This window comes from Argiope bruennichi, chromosome 5 (genome assembly GCF_947563725.1).
Source record: "Argiope bruennichi chromosome 5, qqArgBrue1.1, whole genome shotgun sequence".
NCBI lineage: Eukaryota > Metazoa > Arthropoda > Arachnida > Araneae > Araneidae > Argiope > Argiope bruennichi.
Genome location: NC_079155.1, coordinates 52,296,069 through 52,320,622, shown reverse-complemented (window position 1 = coordinate 52,320,622; position 24,554 = coordinate 52,296,069). Strand labels below are relative to the sequence as shown.

The window sequence follows — 24,554 nt, the reverse complement described above, 5'->3', positions numbered from 1 at the left end:
TATAATTGATAATGATATTTATTTTCTTACTATTGTATATGTTTATTTTTTAAATTTGAATTTCAGAACGTATCCAATAACTTTTATATACATGGCAAAGTTATAAATATATTTGATACTGAAACTTGTCACTTATCACCCCCTTTTTAATGGCAGGAATATAAAATAATTAATAATCAAAAATAATTTTAAATGAAATTTCATAAAAACTATCTTAATTGAACTTTGAAAGCATGATCTCTTGTAGAATTAAGATGTGTGGAAATTACAGAACAAGAACATGTAAATTGCATGTAATTACAAAGTAATCTTACATAAAAATTCGTTATATTCTGATTGCTTTAAAAAAATACAAATAGAAAAATGATGACGTTTCAAAAGTATTTATATAATTGAAGTTTTATTCTTATCAATAATCTATTTTAAGCCTCTTGAGGGAGTAATTGAAGGACACTAAAAGAAAAAATGATGATAAGCCGTTACATCATCTGATATTTTTTAATATTTTATTCCTAATGAATTCGGTCTCGTGTTAAATTTATCTGCCCTTTATCTATACTTATCTTTCAAGATCCTCTATGCACTATCTCCCGCTTCAAATAATCATACATTCGGCAAAATGTCCTCAAGATTTTGAATCGCTTTAAAAGACCAGTTCCGCTTGTATTCAGTTGCTGTTGGATTCTGCCGGCGCTGCTGTTCAGTTTGATTGGGTTAATTGTTGTATCCTGTTTCAGAATTGGGATATAATTCTAAGCGATACGAAAATGGTGAATTTAGGAGATGTTTTTCCAGATTTTTCTGCTGAAACAACTATCGGAACCATAAAATTTCATGAATGGATTGGAGATTCGTAAGTATAAAACTTTTTTCTTTTAATCTTACGTAATTCGTTTCATATTCTGGTGAATTGTCTGATCAGGGTGGAGTTTATGATCCCATAGCAATCTTAAACGCAAAAAAAAAAAAAAAAGCATTAAAATGCTATGTTGTTGCGATTTTATTTGTTTTCTTATATTCTTCTGCGTACGATTTGCTTGTATTGTTTTAAACATATCGAAAATAGACTTAGCGTTTAATTACATGAACAACGCGCTTTTTTTACCAAAAAAATATTTAAAAAATCTAAATTTATGTTGTTGTTTTTTTTAAATTTATAAATGTGCAATAGTTTTTATTTTGTTCAGATTGTTTTATGTATTAAAAAAGATTTACTAAAGTGAAGGTTATGGTCCCTAGAATATTGCACAACTTAAAATTTCAGTTACTCATTCTTTAAAAAAAAAAAAAATCTGTTGAAAATAACAAGAAACTTTGTAGAAAATACGAAAGTAATTAATTTCATTAAATAAAAAGTATCTAATTTTCAACATAATATTATAAATTATTTTTCAATTAATGTATTATTAATATTTGTATTCTCAGTATTGTTCATAATTTGTTGGCTCGATTTTTTTCTGTTAGAATTAATCATTTTTAAAAAATAAAAATTAGAACTGTGAGTAATATCTCCCGATTGTGCAAGATTTAACTCTGATTCAATCATAAATTAATATTCTGATTCTTTTACTGGACATAAAATCATGGCTCTTTAAGAATCAGTAATGTGTAGCTGCAAATTTCTGATTAGGCAAACTAGATGACTGCCTTGATCCGCTGAACTAAGACTGCAAACTTTTCTTTTGAAAAATTATTATTAACTAATTTGCCACTTAAATAAATTTTAAAAACTGTCTATAAATTCTATTTATTATTAAATATTTAATAAATTCCTCATAAAATTCCTAAATCTGTCCCTGTCGAGGTGAATTTTTTTTTTTACTGTAGAATTTGTTATTAAGAGTTACTGAGTTCATTATAGGTTTAAGAAAAGTACATGTAATCTAAATATATGAAATTATTTTCAAATTTTGTATTACATAACACGTTTAGTTTTGTACAGCACATTTTGTATTTAATGAAGATATAGCTCTGTTACCAGCAGTTAAATCGACTGTACTTGAGGAAGAAACTTAAAGGATTAATCAAGGAAAAAGACTGTGAAATTTGAAATTTTCATTAAAATTTTCATCTATTAAAATTAAGCAGAATTTCGGCTTTTCTTGCTTATAACTTAAGAAAATATTAATGCAGAAGATCTTTACAGAAATTTTAAAAAATTATCTTTTCGATGATGATCATCATACGATAGTTAAAGTATCGATACTTTAACTATCGTACATTCCTCCACCTTGTTTTTGCCATTTTATTATAAATATTTTAAATCATCGTTATCAAAATCACTTTTCATTGCTGCAATGAAATTCAAATTGTTTCTATTGTTTCTAAAAATATTTAATGATATGGTAATCGTCTTTCGTTGTTGAAAAAGAATCTGTTTTTACCCCCATATTCTTTAATCTCTTCTACTAAAAAACACGAATGGTATCTGTATCGTGGCGCTTTGTTAATGGTTATTCCTACAACTACCAAATTTGAATGCTTTGATGAGTGGAGTAATTTATTTTGGAGTGATTTTTTTAATTCTAATTAAATAAATTTAAGCAAAAATTTGGCGCTTTTAGTCGTTAATTTTGGAAATATTATTATATAAAATTAATATGGATATGATCTCAAAATTCAAAAAATGTTTAAAATATAAATGTTCCTATTTTTCCTTAATTTTATTGAAATTCCAATATATATACTTTAATATTTATACAAATAGTTAATTGCGTGTTTTTCTTCCATTATTGAAAGCTGTATCTTCACAAATTTTTCGTTTCATATTTCATCATTTTTCTACGAAATCTGTAAGCAAAGTTCTCTAACACATTAAGTATATTTGGAAATATATTCAGTATACTCAAAAATTATGGTTCTTAAATCCATATGTATTAAAGTATATATATATTGTCTTTTTAACGACGTATTTTAATTCAGCTAGTATGTTGCTGCATATAAAATGTAAATGATATTGTTGCGAAATGTCCGGGGTTCGTTTGAATAGTGGGGGTTATATGGTGTGAAGAACGCTCAATCACCAGGCGGCAGTAGAAAATAAAGCAACGACGTTTATTTACACGAAGACACACAGGACAACACAAAGACGACAACTATATACAGCACAGAAGACGATTATCTTCAGCCGAGACGTGCAGCATACAACAGCATACATAGCAGCATACAAAACAGCATACAACAGATTCTACTGCAGACAGTAGCACACAGCTTAGTTCAGCACTAGCTTCACTCCGTCGCTGCTCCGCTTATCTCTCGAAGGCCAGTTCTTTACCGTCGGTTCCGACTACGACTACCGTCTGGTTCACCACCACCCTTCTCTGTCGCTTCTGACTACTCAATTCACCACTGGTTCACAACTCGATTCACCACCGGTTCACGACAGCCCGGCAGCTGCGGCTGCTTCCTTTTATCGGTCTCAGGAGGCAGAGCTAGAAGCCTCTCAACTAATCAGGAACGTTCGAGGCGTAACTCAGCTCCTACTGGACGGTCGGGAAAATTCTCGATGTTTCTGGTATAGTCTATTTTGGCGCCCAAGTCGCCAAATGGTTGCCAATTGCCAAGTTTGTCGCCAAGCTCTGGGACCTCCTATGGAACCAGCTATGCTGGGAAGCCGCTTCACAGATTCGTAACAATATTTTTATGATATTTAGTCTCTATTAAACACGCATGTAATCAATGAATTGTACAAGTGCAAGGCTATTAAAAAAACATGTGTTTAAATGCCTATCATAGTTTAAAGCTTAAAATTATTTTGTTAACGCTATTTTGTTATTTTGTTAAAATTGTTTTGCAAAATTAAATCATGCATAAGTGATTCAATTTAATTTAGAGTTAGACAGAAGCAGAATTCCCTGAGAACAAACTAGTGGACGAAGGCAGATAGTATTAAATATATTTATTTACTAGCCCGCTTTCTAAAATTAGATCACTGGATATATTAATTGTGTTTAATTTCAATTAAAACTCATATGCAAAACTTGATGTTTATGACTCTTTCAACGAAGTATTTTTAAGTATATAAATATGATAGATATAAATATTTTTTTTATATTAATAGTCTTACATTGGTTCAATTTACTGTGTCTATAGCCCCTTTCCCCCGATGGAGTCAAGACCTATGGCATCATAAAACTGTGAGAAGCGTCACTGTCAGTAATTTATCGTTTAATTATCTTTCGTATATTTTTGGCCATTCAATAATTTCCTCTTCTTATTCCTTGCGTAAACTCAGATAATAAACCGAATCTTTCTTTTTTATCTTCCAACAATAAAAGATATGCACGCAATTAAATATAAGTTGAAATAATGAAAGCTGTTTAAATTTTATTGTAACATTGGAAAGATTCATTAAAAACTATGTTACAATATATTTTTAAAAAAATATTCAAATTCAGGGAAAGACAAACTAAATTGACATAAAAAAAATGGGGGGGGGGCGTCTTAAAATGGTGTAAAAAGCATTTTTGATAATTAATATTTTTCGAAAATTATCACGGGGAGAAAAAGCCATAAACCTGCCTACTTTTTAATCAATCAAATTTGGAATTAAAATTTCAAAGAATCTCTCTGAAATGCATGTTTCTAACTTCGAAAGTGAATGGATGTCAAAAGTGAATTTTTTTAACACACAAACGCACTCATTCATTTTCATAATGAATAGAATTAGAGATATTAATTTTCAATATTCTATATTTAATCATATTATTTCAATATTTAATCTACTTAAAGATGTTAATTATTAACATTTAAAACAAGCTTTTGAAGGAAACAAGTCTTTTTGTTCATCTATGTATTCTTTTGAAACAGGGAAGAAGACCGGACATCCTGAAACTTTATTCATCAATGATAATAGGTGTATTAGGAGGAGACGAAAATTATTAGAGAAAGATTAACTGATCACCAGCCGTTTCAAAAAGATTAAAGCTGGTGACACCGTCTGAATCGAACTATTTGTCGAACGTTAACTAAACAAGATTCTAGCTACGAAATAATCAAGAAACCACTGCTGTCAACTTCAATATACTGAGAAAAGGTCAAAAGTTAGCAAACAAAATTAATGCAGATGGAACCCAAGGTAATAAGGTTAGCTATAGTAACGCCCTCTTTTAAAGTAGCATTAGGGTTATTTTGGGTGAAACCTCGTAATTTTGAACCGCAGTCAGATGACGAGGAAGACTCCTGAACTGACCCCCCTCTCTCGAAAGTTCCGCACCACTTCAACGGGCATGAACTTCAAACAAATGGTTTTCACGGATGAGAAATATTTTTGCCTCGGTTTAATGATTTTAGGTGGATGCCATCTGGAACTTTAATAGTCTCGGGATAAAGGTTGTTAAATTCAAATATTATAACTTAAAATATCTTGATGACCTACGAACTAACGGGATAAACATGATAACCACCATTTATCCGTGGTATCACAGACAATTTAATCAGAACAAAGCAAAAAAATGATCATATTCACACTGCAAAAGGAGTACCTGAAGTCCAATAACATTTCTCTCTTAGATTGGCCCGGGGGCAATTCCGATCTAAATAACATCAAGGATGTGTGACCTCTAATGAAGGAGAATGTATAGAGCGATAAACAATACGATGACCTAAAAAAACTGATTTGTGCTCTAGAGAGATGTGCAAAGAAGTTCATAAGGAAACCATAATGAATCCATACAAATCAATTCCTGGAGTTCGCTAAGGATCGTTGATGTCAAAGGGTACAAATTTCAATAACTATCTTTCCTTTATGCCATCTTTTATTTGTTACATTTTTATGATTACATAGGGGTAGCAAAAATTTTGGTTACCCGTTTTGTTAAATATTTTAATTTTAAAATATTAAATGGTTTTTAATATTCATATTTATCAAGTGAGGGTCGGTAACATACGATTTATAGTTTCTCTTAAAATCAGATGTTCGCTAAAGTTTTGTCTAGCAGTATGAGTAGTGATGTATTTCGCTGTGCAACGTAATAATATGCGTTACATTTAATTGAGTTTTTATATAGGCATGTATTAAAGATGACAATACACTTCAAATTATTTCAGACTAAAATTATTAAAATGATGCGATAAATATTCATAAAAATTTAAGATTATAAAGGCGGTGTTTTTTTGCAAAGATGTGGAAATGTTTTATTTAATATTCTTAATACATTCGAGTTTTCTTTATCAAACCAATTAAATTTTTTCCTCAAGTTCTTTTTTTTTTTTTTTTTTTTTGAAATTACATTGATTTTTATATCTACATTTATATACGTTTTAATGCTATTTTACGCCTGTAAATTCTATTTTTTCAAATTCTAGTCTTTGTTAGAAAAATTCATAAATCAAAATATAATTCACATTTTTTTAATTCAAATTTGCCATGACTATTTCGCAATATTTTCTGCAGTTCCTAATCTGGAGAATAAATTATCTTTCCATTTAGATATATTTTATAATTGTATTAATGCTTTACAATGTTAAAAAAAAAATTGAAAGTTCTATATTTTTTATCAATCGAACCCCAATATTTAAAGACTGAATAGAAATACAGCTTATTTTTTTAGTTCAGGAACTAGGTTTATATAGAACTAGTTCTCAAGCTATCTACAAAATTTTCAGCACATCATTTGATAAGCCTCCAAATTAAAATATTTTTGTTTATGCCTCTTTTTAGCAAAAAAAAAAGGGGGGGGGGGGCTCTTTTTTCCCGAATTTTTAAAAAATTGATTTTTTTATCCGATATTTTTAATTATTTTTATTCAAAAATTTATTATATTTTTATTATATTTCCAATTATTTTTATTCAAAAATTTAAAAATCTAACTATTTTGGAGCAGTTAAAAAAATCATTTCGAATGTAATCGCATACCTTAACATAAACAGTAATTTTACAACTGATCAATTTTACAATTTCATATATAAGCACATGTTCATTCAAAAAGAATATGCTTTTGCTACGATGATCTATGAAATTTTTGTGATTTTACAAATGCCATGTGTTTGCGAGGAGTTAATTTTGTATATTGATCAGGATTCTTGATATTGCCTTCTCAAGTTTTTTAATTTTCTTAAATTAAATCAATTAAAGCAGTTGCTTTTTTCTGAAAATCATACGTATCGTATGTTGTACATTGTAGCTTTGAATTCAGAAAGGTGCTATTTCCGATTTTTCTCGCCAATTATGTTGCATATAGGTCGAAAACACTGGTTCAGTCTTCAAGAAGAATGAAATCCTGTCAGTTGTTTCTAATTTCATTAAAAATTTTCTGTTCCATTTCATATAGGGATACCGTATTAATCCTTTTAAGGCTAAATTTCCGAAATTTCAAGATCAAAGCTGTTGGGTTTTTTTTAAAAAAATGTTTGGTTTGGTTTTAAATTTCTTTTTGACCCTTTACCGATGTTTTTAGATCTTATAAAATTATTCTTGCAAATAAATGTGAAATAGCTGGCTACTTTTGGTCAAGCTTTAGATACTGTATTATATAAAAATTTATACTGATGATTTCGCATAAAAATAGGAGATTTCAGTCTATTTTTCTGATTTTGGTTTAATAGCTAATAACATTATCAATACCTGATAGAGTGTGAGGATCGCCGAAAGAGAGGAAATCTCTGCCTTTGAAAATAGGCTTATTGATAATGAAAGTATTTGGGTTTCACGGAAATAAAGAATACATGGATTTTTTTTGAGGCAACTCATAAGTATCCTTGTAGTACAATTGCTTACGAATAGATATAAATAATTTATAATTACCAGCAAATATTTCAATAATAGACAGCAATGCCTGAAAAAAAATAGTTTTGGTATTGGTTTATGCCACAGAAACAACTGATGAAGCAAGAATCAGTATAAATCTCAAAGAATATATTGGATTTTAGATTGACAGTGCTAAGAATATGTCAGGTTAAAATAATAATATGTAGCTGAGACTTCATTACACTGTATAAAAATTCAGCGTTTGTGACATAGTTTGGCCTTATGTGTAAAGGATGTGTTCGATGTTTTAACTTCTCACTTAAGAATTTTATTAATAGAAATCCCTTCTGATAACTCAAAAAAGTCAACAATAAATGAGACCATTTCAAAAAGATAATTAATATAATAAATCTTTTTGAAGAAAAATAAGGTGTTCCGCTTCTTTTCATAAATCTGTCCATAGCTTGATGACTCGTCAGAAGCATTGTTACATACAACATTCTTACAAATGAACTAGAATTTAAAACATTTTTTAATAAAAGAAAATAAAATGTGACCCAAAAATCCAGATATCGAACCCGAGTAATATATCAGAAATATCATTCGATTATGTTTTGTTTTTCATTGCCAGTTGTTCTAAAACTTAAGAAAGTAAATACTTTTTACAGTTGAAAATCTTAGAACCAGAAGAAATTTTAAAAGAATATGACCATCATTGAGAATCATTAAAAAGATTATACTTTTTGGAAAGGAAAATGCTCTCTTTGGAAAATGTTGATTTGAAGGAACATAAATCTCGTATTTCAAGAATAAAAGGAAATAACAAAAAGAATGCCATGGATGTGATAAAAACAATGAAGGATTCCTAGATTTTATAACAAAGAATGAAATATCTATTGAAAGTATTTATTGAATTCAAAATACGACTGTCAAGTAATGCACGTTTAAAAGAAGTTAAATAGAATATATCAGTAGAAATGCTGTAATATGACTTTAAAATATATTATTACATTCAGAAAAACTATTTGAGAATTTAAAATTGGAAATATTGATGAATTTTATATTTAAATTTTTCAAGCAAAATATCATTATAAATAGAATACTTTGAATAATTTCCAGAAACTTACAAATATCTGGAAAATCTTTTTTTAGAATTATCATTATATATTATTATATATTAAATTATTGTATATTATTTTATAGACAGTACTTTATTGCCGCGTTAAGATTACGAATTTTGGGGCAATTGTCTTTATTTCAGTTGCTTGTCTCTGGCATTATTATCATTTTCTAACGAATCGCATTCATTATATGATATGGTATATGCCGGCTCTAAAAGATAAATCTATATATTTAAAATGATAGGGAAAAACAATGAACTAGTCAGCTTGAGAGCTCTAACCACTGGCCTGATTTTGCCATCGTTTGCTTCATATAAACGTTCATAACTCCCAGATGTATCATCAAGAATCAAATACCTTCCTTCATTCTGCATTTTCGAAAGAAAATGAAAAAAAAAACGAAAAAAACACGGCTTCTCTAAATATTCTCGTTGAGAAAATCTCAAAATTAATTGGTAGTGAAAGTTGCTCAAATTATCTTGTTTGAAAATTTGGTAAGTTATTCTGCGACATCTCATTGAAATAGAGGCTGAGATTAACTAATATATCTAGGAGACATTGACTATCTTATGAAATAAAAATTGTCAAATCGATGTGGTGGTTTGTGGAAGTCGGCCGTTAGTTTGCCATTTATTTCAAATTTACGTAGATGATGAGCGAATAGCTAGTCATCGAAGGGGGCTAGTAGATATTTAAAACAATAATATGAACTCTCTGCTCATCTATGCAACTATAGGGTATTTTTAAATCTATGAGTAAAATGTTGATTTGAGCAAATGGAGCAGTCTATGTTTTGCTGATTTTGCAGAGGCGCCAGTTTTTCTTTCGATAATTAAATTTTTTCTATAAAATGTCGGTAAATATTTTACCAAATACCGACTTTAAAATTTAATTTTACTGGCATTTTGTACACTAAAACCATATTCATTCAAATATCGTTGGCGTATATAATAAAAAATTACATTCGATTATTCTCAAAATTCCGACTCGGCAAAAAAATCTAGGGAGAGAGGGGGAAAGTCGAACACCACTTCCTTTAACCCCCTTCGACACATCCATACTTATAGTAATTAATAACCTAACATTTTATAATTAATTTATTTTTTATGATCTATCTATTTAAAACAAATTTTGTTTTCTTAGCTATGAATTTTGTTTTCTTAGCAATGAATTTTTATGAATTTGCAATTTTAGTTATTTATTAAAATTTTGTAGTCATACAGGGCTAATACTTGAATATTTTTATTCATGTTATTTAAATCAAGACTTTTAAATTCCTTGCTTAAAAGTTATCAATCAAAATTTAAAAAAGAAAAGCATATTCGTAGCAAATTGAGATAATTCTTTTGTGTTATTTAATTTCTTAAAATGAAACAATTTGAAGTGTTTTAAAATTTATTTTAAATAATATATTTTTTGTTTAATGATTTATCTGTATTTGTTATTGTAATGACTTTTTTTTAGTTGGTTATAACGAAAGTTTAACGGAAATCCTTGTTTCAATCAATAAACCAGAATTAGCAGTTCCAAAAAAACCGGATTCAATTCGAAAACTCCTGCTGCGTTATCGGTTTTGTTTTCATCTATTAAGTTTTTTATTCTGCGAGAAACTCATTTATTGCAATGGTAAATTTAGGAGACGTTTTCCCGGACTTCACTGCAGAAACTACTATTGGGACTATACAGTTCCATGAATGGATAGGAAATTCGTAAATATGAATCTTTTTTCGATTTTTGTTACGTAATTTATTTGTCACCTTTTGTTGAATTATTTCGAAGTGGGAAAATTATTATTCCATCGCAATAAAAAAACAGAAATTTTTTTCTAAATACCATATTCTATAGATTATATTTATTTTTTTACTGCTTATGATTTGTTATACTAAACATATTGGCACCTACTTGGTGTTTAATCACCTGGCCGGCGTGTTCATCCAAAGACTCGTACAGTTTCTAATTTTATAAATATTCCCTAATTTTTTTTTTCTTTTTAAGGATTTTTTTAAAAATAAAAATGAAAGATATTAAAAGTGATGATGTCAGTAAGAGCCTTGTGCCATTTAAAATCTTGGGTATTCTATGTTTACGTACCCACTTTAAAACAGTTAGAAATTTTATGAATTATTGTTTTCAATTATAAGGATTATAAATGAAAACAAAGTTTGTTATTTTCAACAAAGTTTGCTAACATTTTTATTTGTAGAAATTATCTAGGAAATCTCATTGTTCTGAATGAGCAAACTTTTACTTCTAATAATTTTAAGATTCTGATTATATTATTTTTAAATTCAAACAACCTGTCTGATATGAATACCAGAAACTCTTATAATTGAACAAAATTTCTAGCTCTTAATTTATATAATTTTACATATTCAAAATTTATATATGTAACCTGATAAATGAATCCATTGCTTATTTCTGTAGAATTTCTTTGTTACATGAAATTTGATTTTAAAGTGTATTCTTTCTCACTTTCTGTCTTTATTAAGATGCCATTAAGCAAAAATGTTAACGAAATTAAAGTTATATTTTTAAATGTATGCTTGCTTATGTTGTGTGTTCTTGTGACTTCTGTGAATCTATCCAGGAATTGACCATTGATTTGATATTAATCAATCTGATGCATTGCAACATGTTAAACAAAAAGAAGAGATTTTAATGTCTTTATATACCAATAAAAATGTTATAAATATGATGCTATTATAGGATAACTATTATAGTCCTTCAAAACAGTTTTGTAGATTACTTTGTAGAAACTGACAACCATAATATAAAATAATAAAGGTAATGCTTATTATATATAAATGCTTCTATTTTACTTGTTATTCAATAAGATGTCTGTTTAAAAAAATAAGTCAAAAATTCATTTTTTTTTAAAAAAGGATTCTAAAGGTCATCTTTTCTCATATACCATCCTCTTGATGCAAAGAGTTGAAATACCTTTTCATGAATTTTGTACATAAAAAGTGTCATTTAAGATTTGTTTTATGGTTGTAACTTGAAATACTGATTTTTGTGTGCGTTTCACCACTCTTTTAACATAAGCTGTTTATCCCTTTAGTTACAATAAAAGAAAAATATCGCTATTGGGAATATATAAATAAAATTTGAAAAAAATATAAAATACCACAGTGTATGAATGATTAAGGCATGTTAAGTAATATTTGTATTATTATTTAGTAAATTTCATTAGCATTCAATTAATTATAAAAAGCCCTATTGTAGTATATTTTTAATTGATTCACGAATATCTCAATTTGGATCGTTTTTGACAATACATACTTCAGTTTTGGACACTTACCATTATGCTTTTTAAAGAAGGTTTTAAACTAAGCCAGTAGTACCTGTTACGAGCGCCTTTGGCTAAAAACTAATTTTAACTTTAATCATACTAGAGCTATAACTTGCTTTTACAACTCTAAAATCAGAATTAATTGCGTGCGAAACCAATGTATGCTTTTGTATATGGCAACTAAATATAAATATAGCATGTATATAGAATTGTAATATAGATAGATAATAAAATGGTGTCAGATTAATAACAAGTGGATTATTTCACATTACGATCCCACATCTTTGAATCTTATTAGCGGAGAAACGACTGAATGAAATGAAATTCAGGTAGAGTCTCAACAGTACCAATTCAATAAGATCATACATGATAGAAACTGCTCAATAGCATGAAGTTGTCTCATCGGTACAAGTACTTGTTATTGTCTTTTCTTTCTCTGCATCTATGATCTTACTGGATGGGCAACACTGTGTTAATATTAACCTTGCTTAATTGTTGATATATACAGAATATATATCTATATTAGAGGTATCCATTAATTATATATCCTGAGAAAACAAATTTATTTTGGAGAAATATTAGTTTAAATTTTATTAGTCTTAAAAGGAGCAGCTTCTCAAATTCTTTTGCTATTTAATGAAGTTCAATATAATTATAGTTAGATGTCTATGACATGCCCAGATGATTTGATTTGGTATATCAAAAAAGTTTCTTTTTCAATTAAGAATTAAAAAAATGTATTCTTATTAAATTATGTGCAAAAATATGAAGACATGTGAAATAAGATGTTAACTGCTGTGCTGAATATTTTTTACATTGTATTTCATATGGGCATGTTGGTCACCGGTGGCCCTTCATGGTAGTCAGTGTGTTATTAATAAGTAAATGCTGAAAAATTATTTCACGTAATGCATATTAAAATGGCATATTTATATTTTTTGGTTCATTTTGATTATAGTTATTGTTCTTTCAGATGGGCCATTTTATTTTCTCATCCAGCTGATTTTACACCTGTTTGCACAACAGAGCTTGGAGAAGTTGCTAAGCTCGCTCCGGAATTTGAAAAACGAAATGTAAAGTTAATTGCACTCTCTTGTGATGATGTTCTCAGCCATACAAAATGGATTGAGGTACATACATATATTATTTAATTGATATTACACATTTGGTTTATTAGAATACTAATTAAATTAAAGAATTTGTGTATTTTATAAATATTTTAAAGTAAGATTTTGTATAGTTGTCACTTCTCATTTGCTTTTTTTTTTAACTTGTTATTACTTGTCGGAAGATCACTCTCAGCTCATTTCTGAATTGTAGGGATAGGTACATTTGAATGCTGCTCTAAGTGATGTAAAAAATTGTGTTTTTCTATTGTTTGAATCTAGTCAATAGTTGGTTGTTATAAAATGAATATGAACAGTAGGATAAAATCAATGTAAACTATGGTGTTGCTAGTCACTTTCAAATCATTTTGTCATAGTCACTTCAAATCATATTTTTAAAAATCATTTTTTTAATGATTTAGTTGTGAAGATTGTTGTAAAGAACTGGATTTCTATTTACACAAAAATCTGTATTTTAAATACTAAAAATTGTTAATTTTAAAGAAAAAATTGTGAATTTATAATTGTAAATAGTAAATGTATTTCTATTATGTTGGATATTAATATAAAAATATTCTCTTCTAATATTTCTTTCTTTTCTCCGCAGAAAATGGATTTATATTAATGCTTGAGAAATATAAATTATATTTGTAGCTTTATATCTTGTCATTGAATGGTACTGAATTATTGTTTTGAGAAATTATTGATAAATTTAGCTTATCAGTACCCCATTTTGAAGCAGCATGTTTTCTATTTTAACACAAAATTTATAATTTCGAACTGTGATTAGATGAAATTTGAGTAGAAACTCTTTCTCTTCAAACTTCCTATGTTAACAAGAAAATGTTTAACCCTTCTATAAGATTTAATAGACATAAAATCCTTATACATGTCATATCTTCATTAAAAACTGACACATAGAACTATACTGTCTTAATGCAGAAAGTAGCTATTAGATTATTGCAATTTAAATGCTTCATTTGAAACTATATTCAATTATCATGCTTTAAAACAAATGCTTTTCTAGATCTTCTACTTCTTATAATTACATGTGTAGCCAGATACATGAATGGCTTAAAATGGGAAGTAAAATAAATCTCTGCAGTGTAATTAAAGTTTGCATGAAGAAGTATGTATTTAATATTAAAATATGGTATTTTCAAACTGTCTAGATTTCTTATATTTCATAGTGTTCATAGAATTTGTACATTATATGTAAATGGCATTAATCTGAGTTATTTAATGACTCTAGTAAAGAAAGCACTAATATTTGATGAAGTCTTATTATTTATGCTGTGCTTATGTAATCCATTTATGATTGAGTTTTTTTACCATTGAGGAGAAATGTGTTATCTTTAAAGTGATGATAGCTTCAGTATTATTTTTTTTTAAAAAAATGTAGATTTATAAATAATTTAGCCTTGGATTATGTGTAGCTTATTTATTTACTTTTCCCCTTTCTACTAACATTAAAATGGATCTTTTTTTATAGGATATCAAGGCTTATGCTTGTTTGAAGGGTGAGGGATTTCCATTTCCCATCATAGCAGATGAGAAAAGAGAAAGAGCTGTTCAGTTGGGTATGCTGGATCCTGATGAGAAAGATAAAGCTGGTTTACCTTTGACTTGTCGAGCTGTAAATAATTTTATTTTTGTTAATTCTAAAAACAGTGTGTATTCTTTTTAAAATTGGCTGTTGCGGGGAAGAAAAAAACAACCATTTCTGCTAATTTAATGAAGTTATTTTTAATATTTTATAAAAAGTGAAACCTTTTAGAATTTATTCACTTTTTATTTTTTTACATTCTATTTAAAAAATGTTATATTTCATTTAGTAATTGAAATTCTGAAATGTATTATTCAATTTTCATTATTAAATTTTTTTAAAAATTTCAGTATAACCTCATATATCCAAGTCATAAACTGCTAAAAATGTAATATTTAAGAGAGGGATACTATTACTAGGTAGAAGCACAATTTTAAAATCCATAAATAGAACATTGAAAAAAGGAAAGAAAAAAAGCTTGTGTATTATGACTTTAAATTTGATTAGATAATACTTAATTTTGTATTAATTTATAATTTTAAAAATAAAATTTCCTAAACTGAATTTGAAAAGGTGTTTGAAAATATACACCTTTTAAGTTGATATCTTTTAATCAAATTGTGATGTTTTTGTTTTATTTTATCTTTCTACTTTCTTCACCTACAAAATACATAAAATTGTTCTATATTTCAGGATTGTATTTTTTATCAAATCAAAGACAGATATATGAAAAAAAAAAAAAAACTTTTTTTTTTAATCCCAAATGATTATCCTAATGACTAGAAACTTAATTATATGTATTTTACTTTGACTTATTGTACTTCATAAAAACGTTGACTTCTTTCTAAAAAGAATTACAAGATTCTAGAAGGATGTTCATTCTTTCATTTATAATGTTTTATTAAATCTTAGCTTTATGATTATTTTATTTTGTTATTTCATACTTGTGTATTCATAAAAGTTTTTAATTTGGTTATCTGAATTTGCAGAAAGTTTTTTTTTTTTTTTTTTGAAATGTTGATATTTTGCACATGCTTTGCTGAAGAGATTGAGATCTAGGTTGCTTAATTCTTGTGTTTTGATGATATCTTAAATTTCCTTTCATATAAAACTTTTATAAAAAGAAATTTTTACTCTTACTTACATTATTTTGTTTTGAGTGATTTTACTCTTCTTGGATAAACTTAAAAATTCTACACGTAGTTTTTAAATAAATATTGACTGGTTTTTCTTTTTTTGGGTATATATTTAAAAATCATTGTTTTCTTTCAGATTATCTTCACTACTGTTCATAGTGTTACTAAAGATATCTAAAATTGTTTCATTTTAAATTGGGAAAGGAATTAAAACTTTTATTATAATTAATCTTTTTAAATATACAAGAGGAATTTTGTATTGATAGTTTTATTTTTTAAATGTCTAGTAAATGAAATTGTCCAGTATCTAGATAAATAAAAATGATAAACATTTTATATCCTTTCTTAATATGTTTATTAGGGTATTTCAGAAAGAATTTCATTGAATTATGTCATATATAAATTATTGAAGAGGTAAGTCAGAACATGAGCAGCTTAATTTTGGTTGAATTTGTTTTGTTTTTATGACAAAGTAATGTTTTGTTGATAAAATGAAAGAAAAATGTTCCTTAGATTGTTTTAGATTTATATATTTTTTTCTATATAATGCTATTCAAATAAGTGCATTCTTTTCTGAACTCCATATTTTTTTTCAGTGTTTTATCATTGGACCTGACAAGAAGCTGAAACTTTCTATTCTGTATCCAGCTACTACTGGAAGAAATTTTACGTAAGTGCATTTTTGATTTTCATGAAACTGTCATAAAATAGTCAAATATTTTTTTTCCCTTGAATATGATACAAAGTTACATAATTATGTTTATGTATTGTTGGTTATAGGGTATGAAATTTTATATTAACTGTAAAAAATGTGAATGCACAAAAAAAGTCAATGTTTTCTCTGGAAGGTTTTGGAAGGTTCTCTTTTTATATAGGAAATTCAGATTTAAATAGCTAATTTAACATTTTTTAAAATTTGTTAATGAAAAGGGGCCTTTATTAACATTGACATAAAGCCATATTTTTGGCCAGATGCTATTTTGTTAACGTAGTGTAAAATTTCAGAGAGAGGATGTGGAAAAGATATTATTTTTATTCTAAATCAAAACTATTGTTTCAGTTATCAATTTTGTAACCTCAAAACATTGATAAGAGTTATGTGGAATAAAGCCAAAGGAAAAATTATCTAGCTAAACAGAAAATGCAAAAATATCAGAATTATCAATAAATTAAAAACGGAAAGAAATAGCGAGATAAATTAATTCTGCTAATGTGTTTTATTCTGATTATTTTTGTACATATGTTGTAGATAAATTTAGTTCATATGATTAAGCTCAATGTTACTGACTTTTACTGTAGAATATAGAATTTCTCTTTATTTTATTCAATGTTAGCCCCTTCCTTGGTCGGCTTGTTTACTTATCTTTATTGGATATAAAATTTAAAAGTTGTTTAAAATAATAATTTTTATAATTTATCTGGAATTAAAATTATCCTACAAAATAATTTTCAGTTGAAATTCCTGATTATTTGAATGAATTGTAATTTAAATTATAAAAGTGCAAAGATGAATTTGTAGGTTTGTAGGTAAAATTGTAGGTTGGAACATTTAATTCCAAAGTCAAAAATTTATAAAGTTTATATTTATAAAAATGCATTTAATTGGGACAAAATTATAAGTGCTTTTTTAATTTAGTAATGTTTTTTTATTTGATCCATTCTGTTCCTGATTTCTTACAGCATTACTATTCAGGAAGATTAGATATTGGATTATAGGGACATTAATGTTAATCATTTTTTATTGTGCATGTCAATTATCTATATTAAGGAGTTTGCATGCACAATAAGAGCAGAACTAGCTACTAAAATAATTGCTTAAATTTTTAACACTGCATAAAATTTAAAATTCTTTACTGAAGGAGGCACAGATTTTAAGTGATACATGAAGGATTTAATTGAAATTCAAAACAGTCAGTACTCCCAATATACATGCATATTGCCAAAGTTAAACAAAGTCTAAAATAAGTTTATACTTAAAGCTATTTTTTTAACATTTATTTACTATGGTAATTTAGTAATTTAAATTCTTCTAAATTTAGTTGGAATGATATTCATTTCCTTGTGTTTCTTGACTTTGCATGCACTAATGTTCTTTAATTCTTATTTATATATTAGGTTAGAATATATTATTTTTTAGGAGCAATTATTAAAAAAAATGTCTAAGTATTCTAGAATATATGTATCATATAATTAAATTATGTTTTGAAAATTATTGTTGTCACATTGTGAGAAGCTCTTAATTTTATAATATTGTGCTACACCATATTTATTTTTTCTTTCAGTGAAATTTTAAGAGTTGTGGATTCTCTTCAGCTTACTATGAATAAAAAGGTCGCTACCCCTGTCAACTGGACTGTAAGTTTTGTTCGACTGCTAAAATATTTTCTTTGGATTTAATTTGGTATGCTCATGAAATAGCATCTTATCAGAATTTTGCTTTTTAATTCTGAATAAATTTTTTTATTAGATGTCATGCAGTATAATATATTGTTGTTTCTTTTATCTGCATTACATTTTATTGAGATAAATTTGACACTGATCTGAAAATACATTATTGAAAAAAATCTGATATTATATTTAACTATACTTAAAAATTTGCCGTAGTTTATTTTTTAACTATGACAATCAGTTTTTTTAACATGAAAAAGTTTTTACTTAAATTTATTTGAATGTGATTCATGAAAATAAATTATATGCAACTTCTTATTATTCATATTTTGCCTTTGTAGGAAGGAGGTGATTGCATGGTATTGCCATCCATCAAACAAGAAGAACTGGCAACTCTTTTCCCCAAGGGTGTCACAGTGAAAGAAATGCCTTCTGGAATTCCATATTTGCGCTTCACCCCACAGCCTTAAAAATGCTACAGTCACAACTTGAGATTGTAAAAGGATTTATACTTATGATAATGTTACTCTTGCATTTGAAATATAAATCTTAATTTTAGAAACTATTTTTGCATTTACCATTGTGTTAATAAAGGAATTTGTTTCTCTTGTTCTAATTGGACTTTCTTTATTGACAAGTATTCCATGTGAATTGGTGAAGGGTACTTTATGCTATTAAAGATTACTTGCAACTTTGATTGATTTAGAAATTTTCTGTGATTAATTATTTTGGATCTGTAGTTTGAAAACCTTTCAATATTTTTCATGTCATCAAAAGAATTGTTTTTTTTTTTTTTTTTTTTTGTCTTTTTTTATGTAAACTAGGTATATTCAAATTACTTGAATTATTAGCAGTCTGCTTTAAAATATATATATATATATATATATATATATATTTTAAGTACAAAACATTTAAAATTAGCAAGCAATGAGAATTTAAGAGTCGAAGGATAAATTTTTTGAACAATTTCTTCAGTAAAATCTCCTGAAAAATTTATACAAATCTTTGCCAAATATGATATCTTAAATCCCAAACCACCCCTTGCTTCTATATAAGCATCTATTATAGTTTGCCAATTTTCCTTGCATACTAGATAAATAGAAGAATTTTGATTGGATTTGAATTGATATGGAACTTGTTATCAAGATTGTAAAAATGTTAGTCATATTTGTACATATGTCATCTAGTTCAAAGGGGATTGAAATTTCACTTACTCAAATTTACTGTTGAGAATAAATCAAATTTACCCTTTGAACTCAAATAATGATCCCAGTTCATCATGAACTTTCTTGAGCCAAATTGCAGTTGTCAGAAATTGTTTAGAATTGATATTTTTTTTTTATGAAAAATTATATAAAGCTTTAAGTTTTTCAATCAATTACTCCTCCTATGAAAATGAAATTGTCAACCACAGCAGTTATCAATGAAAATAAATTATTGCTGAATTGCAGCAAATGATCCTAAGTATTGAAAGTTTTCCAATGACTCAGTTACTCAGAAATTAGTGAGTGGACATTTCAACCCTTAATTTGACTATTTTTAACATGATAATGTTTGAAAGTTGGATACTATTTTTAAATTGTGTGATGCATTGAGTTGCATTATGTTGAATTCATTGAAAATAATGTATAGAGCTGATTGTTGGACCTATAGCTACTAAAATTTGCACTTAGTTATTTCTTGGATATTTGCTGCTGACTAAGAGAATTTTATTAAAAAGGAATTGAAATGCTAAAGTTTTTTCTCAATGTATTTTTAGCATATTATTATACATAAATAATTTTCTGGAATAATCCAAACCCATCCCTTGTTTAAATATTATATATATATATATATATACACACACAATAACTGTTAAAAGCTTTGAGAATGTGTTTCTGTCCTAACTTTTTCTGAAAGCAAAATTTCTTGATATAAATTAGTAATTTATAGCTGCAATCATTCTACCGGTGCATAAGTAATGACTTATGTGAAAAATAGGAAGTGGAAGGATGGTAAATACAAAATGTGAATTTGAAAAGTTGAAAGAAGTTTTGATAAGACCTGATGAAATGTTCGACGATATTGTGACACACACAGGGGCTTTACTAGGCACACTGGTTAGAACAGAATTCCAAGCAGATGATGTAATATCATATCCCGTTCTTGGCTTTTAAATTACATTTCCGCTGTTTCCATTTTATATGGAATATTTTTATATTATTGAAGAATTTTTGTTATGACTGGTAAATATATATTTAAACTTTTATGTGTTGTTAAAGAAGAATATGCAGATTGTTCGGATCAAAGGAAAATAAGAAGACAGCAGGATGAATTTGGTGTGCCAAAAAGATATATCGAACATGGGAAAAACACTAATATATTCGATCATCTTTCTCATTAATATGTCGTTTTGGAACAATATCTTGAATGACCTTTACAGATGAATTAATATTGAATTGCAGGTATTTAACTTTTACTATATTAAATTGCAATTAATTGTGGCGTGTAATTACGTTAGTCAATCGTGTAAAATCTAGTTTGATGAAATTTTGACAAACTTTCAGTGATCGTGATATCTTATCGCGGTATTGCACCCATCTATTTGAAAATTTTTATTTGTTGGACCAATTTTGCCAAATTTTAGTTTTTACCAAAGAAAAAAAAATTGCTAGTTCTGATACTTAAAATTTTTAAAGAAATAAAGAAGTTTTTCATTTTTTTAGGGTTTAGATTGTGTTGTTTTATGACGATTTTTTCTTTTTATAACTTTTATAGAAATTTTTTGGCGTGGTGTGGCTTGGAGAGGGGGGTGCCAGCTCAGGTGTCGTCCGCGTCTCTGACTGTGGTTCAAAATTACGAGGTCCGTCCCAAAATAGCCCCAGTGTTACTTTACAACGGGACGTTAATATAACTAAACTATAGAAATTTTTTCGCAATGAAATTTCTCAATATATATAAAGGTTTGTCCTGAGCAAATCCCAGCATAAAGCCATTGAAGTTAGGAGCATGAAAGTTGGAAAGTTATTTTGGGGGGCATTAGAGGCCCACTAAGAAGGATTTCTCAAACTTTTAATTCGAAGATTATTTAAAAAATAAAAACATAATTTTAACGTGTCATCAAAACATATTTAACACCGTTTTGAGGGTTAAAAAATATATAGCTTTTCAATGACAAAAATTTTATTTGAATGGATGTATTTTTTCTTTAATTTTAATAATTTTTGAAAAATTATTTTTGAACACAGTTTATAACAATGATTTTTATTATAATGAAATTCAAAATAATATCATTGCTTCCTCGAATCGTTGAATTACATTATTTTGCAGCTGTTAAAAGTTGTAATAAAAGGGAGAAAATGCTTTCTTTGCTTTAATTTCAACAAAATTTTTTAAAGCAGTTCATTAAATAAAATTCATTTGATGAAGTTATGATGATTTATTAGAGGGATAAATCCAAATTCAGTTTGTTTGGAAATGACTGCTGACGTTATATTCGTTACTCAAAAAGCATCAAAAGGGATCCTCAATATTAGCATCCAACATTGAAGCACGGAAACGAACCAGTAATGGTCTCGGGAGCTTTTAATCATGATGGCGTCGTTCCCTTGTACACATGAGTAAGATTATGGATAAAAGTGCTTATAAAAGTATTTTAGATGATCTCATGCTGTCTTTTGCTCTTGAATGGATGTTTCAGTTGATCCCAAATATACTTTCAAAATAGTGACAAATTGATATATAGTTAAGAAAATTAAAGTTTTGGACTGACCGATTCAGTCACCTAACCTTAATATAATTCAACATAGGAAGAAAAGTCGGGATATCCTTCGAAGTCAGAATTTCTTCAGGATGTTCAATCGAAATGGGCGAAAATCCCTATATCCATCTTGGAAATCTTCAGACCTTGTCCCGCAGTCCATAAAGCAAATAATATGCAACTAAATATTAACTATTGGTGTATTTCATTACATTCTGCCTCATAATTTCAATAAAAGTTTTGAAAAATTGAATCATCTCGTAACTTTGGATAACGCACTTTTACAAATTTCCGAATTATTTTTCATTTATGTATATATCTCAATCCTCTTGATACTGAATTTTGTTGAACTTTAAAAGGGGTACATATTATTAATTTACATTATTAAGAAATTTTGCTTACAGAAAAAAATCAGGACCAAAAATAATTAGAGTAATTTTGATTGGATTTGAATTGGTGTGACACATGTAAGGATGGTACAAATTGCAACCGATTGACTCATCTTAATGAAAAACTCTTCTTGAAAGTTCGATAATAGTAATAGTATGGAAGCTGGACTGAAGCCATTTTCAATCTTTTTTTCAGGTTCGTGCAGGTTTAATGCGCGGAGATTCATTAAAATCACGAGGATTGAATTTCGAGGATTATTACTGTATTTTTATATGAAAATGTAAACAAATATATATATATATATATACATCGAGCAAAAAGAGGATAGAATGTTTTGGAAATTTATGGAGGTGTTAGTAAGAGTATATTTCGATGTTAAAATTAATACATTGTCTTCAAAATCTTATAAGTGAGATCATAAATTCAATAATTGAAATTCAGTTTCTGCTGGATTTCGAATCATTTTTCTTTGCACCTGGATTTAGTTAGATATCGCCATATAATTTTTTCTATCGAAACAGTAGGTGCTTTAACTAAAATTTTGAAAAAATTTAAAAAAACATTTTTGAGAAAAAAAAAAATCTTTTTTTTTTGTTTGTTTTATTAGATGCTTTCATTTAACTACAAAAATGAGATGATTGTGAGGATGGAAGTTTGTAATCGATTTTTTTCACCAGTTCCTGAATGTTTTAGTGTTCTGAAATTTTGTGCAATGCTCTCGATGACAATACTGTATTTTAAAAATTTTAGTGCTCTAAATTTTTTGTTATTTTATTAATTTAATTGAATATTTTGACAGAGATGACGCCTAAAAACTATTTTAGAAATGTTAATTTCTAAATTCTACGGCATTTATTATTCTGAAATGTATTAAAATCTTGAGAGGAGCCAAATAAATTTGAAGTTTAAAATACCTTTTTATCGGTGCAATAAAAAAAGGTTGACAATGCTTCCTGAAGAAATCAGCGATATTATGAAGAATGATTTTATGCCGTAAGAAAGAAAACCAGATTTTCATTTAAAAAAATTTATCACAAATGTCAGTAATATTATATAACGATTTTACAGTTTCATTTGGCATTTATATTTTTGATAAATAAAATTAGTATAAAAATTCAGATTGATGCTAAAAATATTTATTCTTGAAATAAAAATAATACTAATGTGAACTAAAATAGTAAATATTTTAATTCATAATTAATATTCTAGTGAAATGTTAGGTTATGTGTGAATTAGAATACTTGTTCGTAGAAATTAAAAATAATTTAGAGGATAATTTTCTTCAAAATGAAATTTTAGGTGAATTTTTAGAATATAAATATTAACTTCAAGAATGTCGCCCGATATTAATGTGTTAAATTGCGCTTGCCGTTGTAAAGGCCGGACTGAATTTCTTTCTAAAGTCTTGGTGTTTTATGAAATGAAAACTACTATTTGCCTATAAATCACTCTTAAAGGAAAAGTGGCACCATCTTTAAGGATTATTATTTGATGAATACGTTAAAAATTGTGAAAGAATTATAATAAAAATAATTTTAATTATTTTTACCAAAATTCTGGAGATAAAAACAATAAAATACACAATAAATGTATTTACAATAACAATTCGTTTAAAGAATTTCTATTTACGCCTCATGCTTTTGCGATTTTTGTTCTGATTTCCAGATTTTTGATTTAAAAAATCACCTTTTCAATATATAGATAAAATATTTTTGTACATTTATCATATATTTTATAGAGTTCTACACTTAAGCACTGTTTTTTTACGTAAGATTTTTAGAAAAAAAAATCGCTATTTCCTTTGAAGTGATTTTAGTTTAGAATAATTAAATGCTTTCAATCAAAACCCTACGAATAAATTATTTTTAAAAGAATTTTCTTTTGAGGATGCTAAGATTTCATTATAGAAACATAAAACTTAAAATAACGGAAAATAAAGTAAAGCAAACACGATTCACAGCAAAACGTGTATCGGGAATGTAATTGCTTATAGATAAGACCCCAGATTTAAAAATGCGAAATCTAATTCCGTAAACCTATATTCTGTCGACTTAGTGCACGCCAAATTTGACATCGAGGATCGAAAGTCCTATGCTAGTGGGATATGGAAATTTCATGAGGGTAGCGGTCTCGACATCGATTTCTGGAA

The 24,554-nt window shown here is 27.4% G+C and overlaps 1 protein-coding gene across 2 annotated transcripts; it reads left to right on the top strand.

Annotated features, from left to right (window-relative positions):
- Nucleotides 1–618: 618 nt before the first annotated feature.
- Nucleotides 619–18,892, top strand: LOC129969480 (peroxiredoxin-6-like). Of its 2 annotated transcripts, none has more exons than XM_056084068.1 (6): nt 619–853; nt 13,074–13,230; nt 14,699–14,842; nt 16,485–16,558; nt 18,171–18,243; nt 18,618–18,892. In XM_056084068.1, exons 1-6 carry the CDS (start codon nt 768–770, stop codon nt 18,744–18,746), a joined length of 663 nt encoding a protein of 220 aa, XP_055940043.1. In that variant the 5' UTR covers nt 619–767; the 3' UTR covers nt 18,747–18,892. The 2 variants fall into 2 exon arrangements, with proteins under 2 accessions (XP_055940043.1, XP_055940042.1); XM_056084067.1 differs by lacking the exon at nt 619–853 and adding an exon at nt 10,310–10,517.
- The last annotated feature ends 5,662 nt before the right edge of the window (nt 18,893–24,554 follow it).

Coding starts and splice junctions, on each gene's coding strand:
- LOC129969480 (XM_056084068.1), top strand. CDS start 768: ATGGTGAATTTAGGAGATGTTTTTCCAGATTTTTCTGCTGAAACAACT. Junction 13,231..14,698: donor GCCATACAAAATGGATTGAG/GTACATACATAT, acceptor CTTTTTTTATAG/GATATCAAGGCTTATGCTTG. Junction 14,843..16,484: donor TACCTTTGACTTGTCGAGCT/GTAAATAATTTT, acceptor ATTTTTTTTCAG/TGTTTTATCATTGGACCTGA.